The sequence below is a fragment of the Carcharhinus amblyrhynchos genome, chromosome 28 (genome assembly GCF_965287045.1).
Source record: "Carcharhinus amblyrhynchos chromosome 28, sCarAmb.v2.hapA, whole genome shotgun sequence".
NCBI classification, from domain to species: domain Eukaryota; kingdom Metazoa; phylum Chordata; class Chondrichthyes; order Carcharhiniformes; family Carcharhinidae; genus Carcharhinus; species Carcharhinus amblyrhynchos.
The window spans coordinates 8,673,489-8,686,196 of record NC_137351.1 but is presented as its reverse complement, the minus strand read 5'-3'; the positions used below and the strand labels follow the sequence as shown (position 1 = coordinate 8,686,196).

At 45.6% G+C, this 12,708-nt stretch overlaps 1 protein-coding gene across 6 annotated transcripts in view; it reads left to right on the top strand.

Moving 5' to 3' along the window:
- Positions 1–12,708, top strand: part of LOC145359417 (synaptic vesicle glycoprotein 2B-like) — a 142,846-nt gene that overhangs the window by 97,875 nt on the left and 32,263 nt on the right. For all 6 annotated transcript variants that reach the window (XM_080213961.1, XM_080213956.1, XM_080213957.1 and 3 more), the window contains 2 exons: positions 653–833; positions 3,906–4,057. In XM_080213961.1, the coding sequence (XP_080070087.1) occupies positions 653–833; positions 3,906–4,057 (333 nt within the window). The remainder of the gene's footprint in view (positions 1–652; positions 834–3,905; positions 4,058–12,708) is intronic.

Here is a 12,708-nt window from a genome sequence, read left to right as displayed (position 1 = left end):
GTGGGTGCTCCGATTTCCTCCCACACTCCAAAGTTGTGTGGGTTATATTCATAGGATCATAAAACCTACAGTGCAGATGGAGACCATTTGGCCCATTGAGTACTGACAACAATCCCACCCAGGCCCTCTTCCCGTAACATCACGCATGATAATTCCCCTGACACCAAAGAGCAATTTAACATGACCAATCAAGCTAACCTGCACATCTTTGGAGTGTGGAAGGAAATCGGAGCACCCGGAGGAAACCCGCGCAGACACGGGGAGAATGTGCAAACTCCACACAGACAGTGACCCAAGCCGGAATCGAACTCTGGGTCCCTGGAGCTGTGACGCAGCAGTGCTTTGTTCCCCAGTCAGTAAACACCACCAAAACCAATTGCTGCTTGTGGGGAAAAAAAATCGCTGCTGTGTGCAAAATCTTCTGGTGCCTTTGGCAGCAAACATTTGTCACTACACTCAAAAAGTAATTCACTGGGCAGGATTCTCCCACCATGGGAATTGTAGCAGGCAGGGAAGTAGACCATGCAAAGGTCCGTTGATCTCAGGTGGGATTTTCCGGCATTGGGGCGAGTGTGGCCAGAAAATCCCACCCAGTGTGAGGAAAGTTTAGCATGGTTATTTTATTATTAATCATCTTATTACTGCTTTGCAGGCTTGATAGTCTATTTGGGAATGATGGTAGGAGCCTTCATCTGGGGCGGTCTGGCAGACAAAATGGGCAGAAGATATTGTCTGATCATTGCCCTCAGCATCAACGGAATCTTTATCATCTTCTCATCGTTTGTCCAGGGCTACGGCATGTTTCTGTTCTGCCGACTGCTTTCAGGAGCTGGGTAAGACAACCAGATCTTTTGAAACAAGAATGGTGATTGGGGTATGGGCATTAAAATTCCAGCTGTTTTGGAATTCTTGTATCCTTGGCAAAGACACACATGTTGTCATATGTTGACAAAGACTCTGCAGGCAGCCATTATTCACATAATCACACAATACAGAAGAGGCCCTTCAGCCCATCGAGTCTGCACTGACTCAGGAGAAGCACCTGACTTACCCACCTATTCCCATTTACCAGCACTTGGCCTTCAATGTTATGAAGTGCCAAGTGCTCATCCAGGTGCTTATTAAAGGATGTAAGGCAACCCACCTTTACCACTCTCCCAGGCAGCACATTCCAGACCTTCACCACCTTCTGGATAATGAAGGATTTCCTCACCATTCCCCTAAACTACTGCCCCTCAACTTGAACTTGTGTCTCCTGATGACTGACCCTTCAACTAAAGGGAACAGCTGCTCCTTACCCACTCTGTCCATGCCCCTCACAGTCTTGCACACCTCAATCGGGTCGTCCCTCAGTCTTCTTTGCTCCAACAAGAACAAAGCAAGTCTATCCAACCCCTCTTTACAACTTTAATGTTCCATCCCAGGGAGCATCCTGGTGATTCTCCTCTCCACCCTTCCAGTGTGATCACATCCTTCCTATAATGTGGCGACCAGAACTGCACGCAGCACTCTATTGGATCCACTATGATTGCCAAGTATAGAGTGAGGGAGCGAATTGCTTTTACACTTTCTCATTTATAATGGCCAAATTCCTCCTCTTGGGTTGGGTAATACAAGCAAAAATCCTGGAGTCTGTTCAGAGCTGTCAGGTGATGAGGTGGTCAGGGTGGGTGAGGGTCTGTGTATAAAGTTTCGGTGGAGGGGTAACGAAACAGGCTGAATGCTGTTCCTCATCTACTTCTACCTTTATAAAGTTTACTTTGAATCCAAAGGTTTGCCCCTTATCCTCAACCTATAACCCAGAGTCCTGGACTCCCCCACCATTGGGAACATTCTTTCTGAATGGTGTAAGGGGGCCGCAGGATGTTGTTAGCACACCTCGAAGGCAAACAGACTACAGTCAACAGAACACAGCAACAGAGAGGATGTTGTCCCAGAGAACTCGGGAGAAACATAGAAACTAGAAGCAGGAGAAGGCCATTTGGCCCTTTGAGCCTGCTCCACCATTCATCTTGATCATGGCTGATCATCAAATTCAATATCCTGACCATATTTCTCCCACATCCCTTTAGCCCCAAGACCTATATCTAATTTCTTCTTGAAAGCAGACATTTTGGTCTCAACTACTTTCTGTTTTTAATGAATTCCACACATTCACCACCCCCTGGGTAAAGAAATGTCTCTTCACCTCAGTTCTAAAAGATTTAACCCTTATCCTCAAACTCTGACCCCTAGTTCTGGACTCCCCGATGATTGGGAACATTCTTTCTGAATCTACCATCTAACCCTGTTAGAACTTTATAAGTTTCTATGAGATCCCCACTCACTCTTCTGAATGCCAGTGAATATATACCTAACTGACTTAGTCCCTCCTCATAAGACAGACCTGCTATCCCCAGGAATCAGCCTGGTAAACCTTCACTGTACTCCCTCTGTGGCAAGGATATCCTCAGATAAGGACACCAAAACTGCAGGGGGAGCTAGCAGAGTTTTGTTCTGTGTCTATTGCCATTGGGTCATTCTCTCTGTAATAACTGACATCACTGGGATCTGGACTATCTGGCATGCACAGACTCTGGTACCACTGTCCCCTAACCATATCCTACATCTGAGCCATTTCTGGGAGCTGAGTGGGGAAGGGGGCGGTGGCGGGGGCAGTGGGGGGCGGGGGGGGGAGGTGTGGTGGGGAGGGGGCGCGGTGGATAGTGTGGAGAGAGGGGTTGGTGGGTTAGAAGTTGGGGATAGTGTGTGTTCATCTCCCTCACTTATCTGCCATGATATCCTGCTACCATTTTCAAATTGAAGGCATTTGATTAGCCCTTCAAGACCGCCCCCCGCACTCACAGTCCTTATACGGCTGGAAAGCCAGTCCTCTGACTGTTAATTGGCTATTCTGGGGAAAATCGCATGCAGTTACTGCGCTTCATACAGAGCAGACTCCTGACTCTCTGACAGTGGAATTCCCAAAAGCCCTCAGAGAAATCCATGCCCAGGACCTGAAAAATCCCAGGATGTTTACATGATGCCCAGCCAGTTACCGGAACCTTTGACCAATGGGGACATCAGCGGGACTTGAGGACATTGCTAATCTGACTTTGACCACTGATTGAAATGCATCTTTCAAGAATTTTGAAGGTTCCTTCCATTCATTGTACTGATCCTCCCTGGAAGCAGTGGATGTTCCGGCACTGCATCACTTCCTAAAGTGAGGGAACACCTGTAAATGAGTACAGCACAGTAGATGTCAATATCCGGACATGCCTGCCATCGTGCATGTTCCTCAGCATTGCTGGTGCTTTGGTCTCAGGATGGCAGTGAGTGGGGAAGGACCTGATAGCGTGCGAAGAGAATGAAAGAAAATGTGTCTGTGTCCTGTTAACGTCTAGAAGAAAAATCATGGAATCCCGACAGTGCAGAAGGAGGCCATTCGGCCCATTGAACCTGCTCCAACAATAATCTCGCCCAGGCCTTATCCTCGTAACCCTACATAATTACCCAGCTAATCTCCCCGATACTATGACGTGGAGATGCTGGTGTTGGAATGGGGTGGATACAGTAAGAAGTCTCATAACCCCAGGTTACAGTCCAACAACATTATTTGATAGCATGAGCTTTCGGAGCACTGCTCATTCACCTGATGAGTGAGCAGCGTTCTGAAAGCTCAATCTACCAAATAAACCAGTTGCACTTTGACCACACCTTTGGACTGTGGAAGGAAACCAGGGGAGGAAACCCAGACAAACATGGGGAGAATGTACAAATCCACACAGACAATGACCTGAGGGTGGAATTGAACCCAGGTCCTTGGAGCTGTGAGACAGCAGTGCCAATCACCATGCCTTCCTATTCTGCATCTATTCTGTATTGTGTTCTGAAAATGGTCCCCTCCTGTTTCTGTCTTTCAGTATTGGAGGCTCCATTCCCATCGTTTTCTCGTATTTCTCTGAATTCTTGTCTCGTGAGAAGCGAGGGGAACATCTCAGCTGGCTCTGCATGTTCTGGATGGTCGGTGGGATTTATGCATCAATAATGGCCTGGAGTATTATCCCGCATTATGGTAAGTGTCTTGGTGATTCAGGTTCTGGATCCTTTTCGGCCCATTCTGCCTGTTGTGTGCAAGATCAGAAAGCAGATCATTTTTAGAATTTACGGAGTCTTCATTTCAGAAATCAAGGAAGAAATATTGTTGATGTGGTCCATTATCATGACTCTTGGAGGCACCATAAAGTGCATCGCCTTCAATAAATTACACTGAAGTGTGTTAGCTGCAATGCAGACTAACAGTGACTATTTTGTGCACAGCACATAATGAGATGAAGGGCCAATTCATTTTATTTTCGGTTGAGGGGAAATGTCGGTCAGGACACAGAACAAACTCCCTGTTCTCTGTCAGATCGTGTCATGGGATATATATCATGTCACCTGGGAAAATCCAACCAGCAGGTGGAGCATTGGTTGAACTTCTCATCTGCACGGTGGCTCCCGAGGCAATGTAGCACCCTCTCAGTATTGTGCAGGTCTGCCAGTCCAGAATGTGTGTCCGCATCTCAGAACAGGGCTTGAACCTCACTTATACAGGGCAGTGATGGGACCACATCTGGAGTATGGTGTACAATATTGGTCTCCTTATTTGAAGAGGCGTATAAATGCATTGGAAGCAGTTCAATGACGTTTTATTGGATTAATACCTGGGATGAGCGGGTTGTCTAGCCTATCCAGCCTTTGAGGAAAGATTGGATAGGCTAAGCTTCTATCCGCTGAATTGTCCATTTTACCTTGATGGCAGCACGGTGGCACAGTGGTTAGCACTACTGCCTCACAGCATCAGTGACCCAGGTTTGATTCCCAGCCTGGGTCACTGTCTGTGTGGAGTCTGCACATTCTCCTTGTGTCTGCATGGGTTTCCTGCAGGTGTTCCGGTTTCCTCCCACAGTCCAGAAGACATGCTGATTAGGGTGCGTTGGCCATGCTAAATTCTCCCTCAGTGTACCCAAACAGGTGCCGGAGTGTGGCAATGAGGGGATTTTCATAGTAACTTCATTGCGGTGTTAATATAAACCTATTTGTGACACGAATCAATAAACATTAAAAAAAACTTTAAATTGAAGGAGGCAGTTTAAAACATAACTATCTTATAAAATCTGGTGGTCATAACACTCTATAGATGTTGCCTGATCTGCTGAATACTTCCAACATTTTCTGTTTTTATTTATGGAAATATCCCCACCTACTGATATGTTTTAAGCAAAAACCCTCCCTCACCTTTGTTGATTTCATGTTGTTTTGAGAGGAACATCAGTGGGATTGCAGAACGCCATTTTACCCTGGGTCATGCATTGGAATCTAGATCTCCAACTACCAGTTACAAACCGAAAGCAGCCTGAGGCCAAGTGTAACGTCGGCTGAGATTAAATAAATCAGCTTAATCCAGCAACCCTCGGCTTCATACCAGACAGTGCATTTGCCTGATAAGGCAGATTCCATTTTGTTCCACGTTAATTGTGTCTGTATTTTGGGCCTTGGGTTTCTCTGTTTATTTTCAAGGACTTTATGAAGGGTATTTTGTTTCCCCTTGGGAGTTAACATTAGCTCATCGGCTGTCTCTGATCAGTAACCCTGTATGTTAATCCTGCAGGAGACAGGAGTATCAATAATTGAAATGAGCTTCAAGGTTTTATCAAGAATGTCAACTGTTACTGATCCAATCTGAACGCATTTGCTGTACTTGTTAATAAGTGGGATTTGAAAGCTTAGCTGTCTGTAGTTCAGTATCACTGGCATTTCTTATATGTCTACATGAAAGATGATGTGGAGATGCCGGCGTTGGACTGGGGTGAGCACAGTAAGAAGTTTCACCGCACCAGGTTAAAATCCAACAGGTTTATTTGATATCATGAGCTTTTGAAGCACTGCCCCTTCATCAGCTGATCGCACTCACACATCACGCTCACCTGGTGAAGGAGCAGCACTCTGAAAGCTCATGATTCCAAATAAACCTGTCGGACTTTAACCTGGTGTGGTGAGGCTTCTTACTGTGCTCACAGGAAAGATGTGATAGTTGGTGCTAACGGACAAGTGGCATTTGGCCTAAATGAGTTTATCTGGATTCTGAACATTGAGTGCAAGGGGTGGGAGTGGTCAGTTTAATCACTTTGTGAAGAATGAGCCACAGCAAGGGGCCAGAAGTAGGAATTTTGGTTGCCTTCTTCCCACCCCTCACCCACATAGGTGGCATGGTGGCACAGTGGTTAGCACTGCTGCCTCACAGCATGAGGGACCTGGGTTCGATTTCTGGCTCGGATCACAATCTGTGCAGAGACTGCACATTCTCCGTGTATCTGCATGGGTTTCCTCCGGGTGCTCTGATTTCCTTCCACAGTCTGAAAGACGTGTTGGCTAGGTGCATTGGTCATGCTAAATTCTCCCTCAGTGTACCCGAACAGGCGCATGAGTGTGGTGACTAGGGGATTTTCACAGTAACTCCATTGTAGTGTTAATGTAACCTTACTTGTGACACTAACAAATAAAATATAATCCTGTTTCCCTTATTGCAGCAGTAACAAGTGTCAAGAATGAATTACAGTTGGCACGTGGAATTTTGACACTTCCTTAAAGGACTTTAGTGAACCAGATGGCTTTTCCAACAATCGGCAATGGTTTCATGGTCATCAGTATATTCTTAATTAGCTATATTTTATTGAATTCAAATTCCACAATCTTCTATGGCGGGATTCGAATCCGGGTCATCAGAACATTAGCTGAGTTTCTGGATGAATAGTCTAGCGATAATACCACTACATGCAATCTCTCTCCCTCCTCCTCCTCCTCCTCCACCCCCCGGTTCACCGTTTACTCAAAAAAGTTGGGTATGGTTAGGAAATGTAAGGCTGGAGGAGATGGTGGAGGCTGATGGAGGGAGGGGTGGGATGGAGAAGCCATGAAGAGACTTGACCACAAGGAAGGGAAAAGTAAAGCTGGGGGAGTTTGCAGAGATAGGAAGAGGGAAGGATTTAAACATGAGAATGAAAATGTGAAAATTGAGAGTTTGGTGTAGATGGAACTAATGTAGTAACACGTTAACAGACACTTACAGTTCACTGCTAGGCAAAGGGTGAGAAAATATTGATGTCTGCAGAAACACAGGGTTACAACTGATTCACAGACAATGCCTGTCAGACAGGGCCAGGGAGAGAAATCATGGGCCCCAGTGCTTCTCCTGTTTCAGAATCTGCTTTAACCTCCCTGACCAATCATGCATGACATTTTTACCCCTTTCAAGATTCATCAGTCAATACGCCAAACAATCACAGATCCCAGTAACATGATCATGTCCATTGTTGGCATCTGGTTACAAATACCATCTGATATATAATGAGCATGTTTTTTTTATTCATTTGTTGGACACGGGCATCGCTGGCTGGCCAGCATTTATTGTCCATCCCTAATTGCCCTTGGTCAGAAGGGCAGTTGAGAGTCAACCACGTTGCTGTGGTTCTAGAGTCACATGTAGGCCAGACAGGGGAAGGACGGCAGATTTCCTTCCCTAAAGGGCAGCAGTGAATCTGATGGGTTTTTCCGACAATTGACAATGGGTTCATGGTCATCAGTAGATTCTCAATTCCAGATATTTTTTATTGAATTCTAATTCCACCACCTGCTGTGGCGGGATTTGAACCCAAGTCCCCAGAGCATTAACTGAATTTCTGGATTAATAGTCTAACGATAATACCACTAGGCCACTGCCTCCCCTGAATTGTGACTAACAGGAAAACCCATTGACTGTGTGAGACCAGAAGACCCTGACATCAGCCAATGGAGGCTAACTCCGCAGCAGAATCCCACCTCCATGCATTTATATCCTTCCTTAGACTTTTAATTCCAGATTTTTTTTGTTGAATTCAAATTCCGTCCTCTGCCTTGGTGGGGTTTGAACCCCGGGTTCCCAAAACATTTGCTGAGTTTCTGGGTTAACAGCCTAGTGATAAAACCATTAGGCCATCACTTCCTTAATATGTCATTACTTTTAAGAGTAACAATGATATAATGCTGCATTAGTTTGTGTGTGCCTGAGAGGTGATCCCACTGTGACCATTAACCATGAAAAAGTACAAATTTTACTTTAACATTATGCAATATTGTCAGATTGACAGTAAAATATCCCGTTAGTTATTTTTATAACACTGATGATAACGCTGATTTCAGTGACTGTCTCAGCACTGATTAATATTCTGCACATTGCACCGTATTGACACACTGACAGTAAATTTATATCTGGGGTAAAGATTCAATGTTTGCAACCCTGCTAAACTGCACAAAATCTTTTCCGTTCTGTAGAGCTGGAAGGAGATTTTCTTCTGCCTGGGTATGTGATATTCAATATACATTTTTTAAAATTCATTAATGGATGTGGGCATCGCTGGCTAGGCCAGCATCTTTTGCCCGCCTATACTTCTCATTCAGAAGGTGATGGTGAGCTGCCTTCCTGAATCACTGAAGTCCCCGAGGTGTAGGTGCAGCCATAATTACTTCATATAAGGGGTGTAATTAGTTTTTATTTTATCAGGAATCTCATGGGGAAGAAAATCAAATGATTTCTGAGCAGCAAATTGGAATGATTGAACAATCTGGGGCGGAGGGTGGTGGAACCGTGCAAAGGTTTGTTGACCTCGGGTGGGATTTTCAGGTCCTGGGGTGAGTGCGGCCAGAGAATCCTGCCCAGTGACTGTAGCAATGATGAAATTGAAGGCCCAATACTAATTCTCTAAGGATAATTAGATGTCAGGAAGTGACTACAAAGAAATCACGAAATTTTCAAAACAATTGGGGTGACATAGTGTTTAGCACTACTGCCTACACAGCTCCAGGGACCTGGGTTCGAATCCCAGCTTGGATGATTGCCTGTGTGGAGTTTGCATGTTCTCCCTGTGTCTGTATGCGTTTCCTCCAGGTGCTCTGGATTCCTCCCACAATCCAAAGATGTGCAAGTTAGGTACATCGGACATGCCAAATTGCTCCTTAGTGCTCGGGGATGCATAGGTTAGATGGATTAGCAGGGTAAATATGTGTGGTTATGGAGATAAGGCATATGTTGTTGGATTGTTGTTGGTGCAGACTCGATGGGCTGAATGGCCCCCTTCTGCACTGTAGGGATTCAATTCTGTTGTTAACCTACCCCTCACAAATGCCTCCTCCAACCTCCTGTCTAATCCCCCCTCCTTCCTTTCCCCCAACTAACCTCAATTCCAGTCCAAACTCCTCCCAATACCCCTCTAACCTTCCTTGACTCACACTCTATCCTCACCATAACCTTCCCTCTATCTTAATTCCCCCCCCAACCAAAAAGAAATTGGATGCACAGAGCTGCCAAAGATCAAAAGCAGCAGCACGGAAACCCGGTGAAATTGACATTGAAACTGACAGCCCAGATTTTAAGAGATGGGAACTCTCCAGCTCCGTTCAGCCGGGAAGATAAGAAACTCCATTTAAAACACGGAGCCCGGGACCTTCCCTAGGCCTTCCACAACCCCTCCACCTGCTCTCCCCACCCCTAAACAAGCCCAGGGCCCTCTTAGCCCCGGAATGTTCTGGCTGTTCGTGCCACAGGGCAAAGACTGAGAGTCGGATTCTCCAACCCTGCCCACAGCTGGGATTCTCTGATCCCGGTCCAGCTGGAATGAATGGAGATTTCGGAGCGCCAAATCCTCTTATTCTCACTGGCAATAGTGATGGAGCATAAACAGCTGGAGAATTCCAGCCTGAATGACCACAATCCCATTCTAGGTTTCCCAGTGGCGAGGAGTGCATTTGACAGGAAACTCCGTTGACAATGTCAGGACCAGAAGATCCTGCCAATGGGGGCCGCTTCCACCATCACGAAACACATGGTGGAAGCGTGGAAAATCCCGCCCAAAGAGGAGCTCTTCCAACAGAACATGGAGAATCCCACAGACAAGAACAAAGAATTAAGAAAAGTACAGCACAGGAACAGGCCCTCCGGCCCTCCAAGCCTGCGCCAAACATGATGCTCTCGCTAAATGAAAGAAACCCACTTCTGCCCTTACCTGGTCCGTATCCCTCTATTCCCCCCCTATTCATGTACCCATCCAGATACCTCTTAAATGTTCCTAATGTGCCTGCTTCCATCACCTCCTCTGGTAGCCAACACTCTCTGCGTGAAATACTTCCTCCGTCTCCCTTAAACTTTCCCCCTCACACCTTGAATCTGTGTCCCCTTGTAATTGATACTTGCGCCCTGGGAAAAATCCTCCACCCTGTTTATTCCTCTCATAAATTTTTAGACCTCTATCAGGTTTCGCCCCAACGTCCGTCTTTCCAGTGAAAACAAGCCTGGTTTATTGGAATTCATTCATTTGAATTCAGAAGATCTTATAGAAACAGATACGATTATGAAAGGAATAGATAAGATAGAAGCAGGGAAGTTGTTTCCACTGGCGAGTGAAACTAGAACTGGGGGGCATGGCCTCAAAATAAGGGGGAGCAGATTTAGGACTGAGTTGAGGAAGAACTTCTTCACACAAAGGGTTGTGAATCTGTGGAATTCCCTGCCCAGTGAGGCAGTTGAGGCTACCTCATTGAATGTTTTTAAGGCAAGGATAGATACATTTTTGAACAGTAAAGGAATTAAGGGTTATGGTGAGTGGGCAGGTACCTGAAGCTGAGTCCACAAAAAAATCAGCCATGATCTTATTGAATAGCAGAGCAGGCTGGAGGGGCCAGATGGCCTACTCCTGCTCCTAGTTCTTATGTTCTTATGTTTACTCAACCTCTCACAGCTGACATCCACGAGAGCAGGCAACATCCTCTGTTGTTTGAATCCACAATCACTCCCTTTTCCATTTCTGAAAACCAAGTAGCGGAGCAAAAGAGAATTCATTGAATACTGGAACAAAGGGAATACATAATGAGGCTTTCTTAATACAGCACGGTCTGATAGGGCAGTGAAAGCAGATCAGCAGTAAATTTCCACGTGGAATCAGGCAAATATCTGAAGGGGAAATATTGACAGGGCTCTGGGGTTAGGGTAGGGGTGTGGGGTGAATATTGGATTATTCTTTCAGAGGGCCAGCACAGATGTTATGGGCCAAATGACCTCCTCCTGTGCTGTATCATTCTGTAAGGGGGATTTCATGATCTCGCCCACTGTCAGGGTTGTCCAGTCCCATCGGAAGTCAATGGATTTAGAGACTCGCCTGCCCATTCCCCTGCAATGGGGGAGGGGGGGCTGGGGGTCTCACCAGGGTGGGTTCGAAAATCCCAGCCAATGATTCTGTTCTGCAATGGAGAAATTTGGTTAAAGTTTACACAATAATAAAGGGACTAATTTCTAGGCACCACTTATTTCAACAGAATAGTTTAGGGAAGGACAGGAGCTATGCTTACAAGTTATGTAAGGGAAGGACTAGGTTGAATCTTAGGGAATAGTGAACATGTGAAACTGGCTACTGAGGTGAACACTGTAACCTTAACTGGTAACTGGAGCTGGACACCTTCAGGAGAGAGCTATTTCTGGTTGGGGTGGTAATCACTGTGCAGTGAGATAACTTTCCCTATTCTATGAATTGGAACCAATATAATCTACTTGGATAGAGTAGCTATCCGTTGCCATAGAAAGTAGTTGAGGCCAAAACATGGTGTGATATGAAGAAGAAATCAGATATAGCTCTTGGGGCTAAAGGGATCAAGGGTTGCAGGAGGGAAGGTGCGATCAGGATATTGAATTCGACGGTCAGCCATGACCAAGATGAATGGGCGGACCAGGCTTGAAGGGCCAAATGGTCTCCTCCTGTTTCCGTTTTCTCTGCTTCTTGAATGGTTTTGATTGCCTTTTTAAAATTCTTTCCCAGGGTGTTGGTGTTTTTAACTAGGCCAGAATTTATTTCCTGTCCCTAATTGCCCTGGAAAACATGGTGGTGAGCCGCCGCCTGTTGAACCACTGCAGTCCATGTGGTGTAATTACATCTATAGTGCAGTTAGGGAGGATGTTCTAGGATGTTGGTCGAAAGGGATTGGAGAGAAATTTATTAGATGTTTTCCCCACTTGGCCTGTTTTCTTGTTAACCTTTCTTAGGAGATTTCTTGGCTCTGCATAGGGACGTGGCTATTGTGTTGTGTTAGGACATCACAAAGCGATAGCAGGCTAGATGATTCAATGAGTCATAGAATCATAGAACCCTCACAGTGCAGAAAGAGGCCATTCAGCCCATTGTGTCTGCAGTGACAACAATCCCACCCTGGCCCTATCCCACAACCCCACATATTTACCTGGCAAATCCCTCTAACTTACACATCCTGGGAAACTAAGGGGCAATTTAGCGTGGCCAATCAACCTAACCCGCACATCTTTAGACTGTGGGAGGATGTCTATCATTCTGGCACATTTGTCAGACTTAAGTAGTTGATCCAGTCATTTCACCGGCTGGGAGGAAAGGGCGGCAGGATTCATTGGTGCCTCCAGACCCATATGTTGAGATGGTTTGAGATTAGCTCTCAATTAGATGGGTTTAGTCATTCTCTAATATCCATGATTTAAAAAACTGTTCTTCGTTTGTAACAAAATACAATATACAATGACGGAAGTTTTGTGCTGGTTGGATTAAGTCATTTTGGAAGGTTCATTTTCTATTTTCATCATTTGAATCTGAACGCCTGAAGATTATTTATAATGTTTTATATGTGGTTCATGTTAAT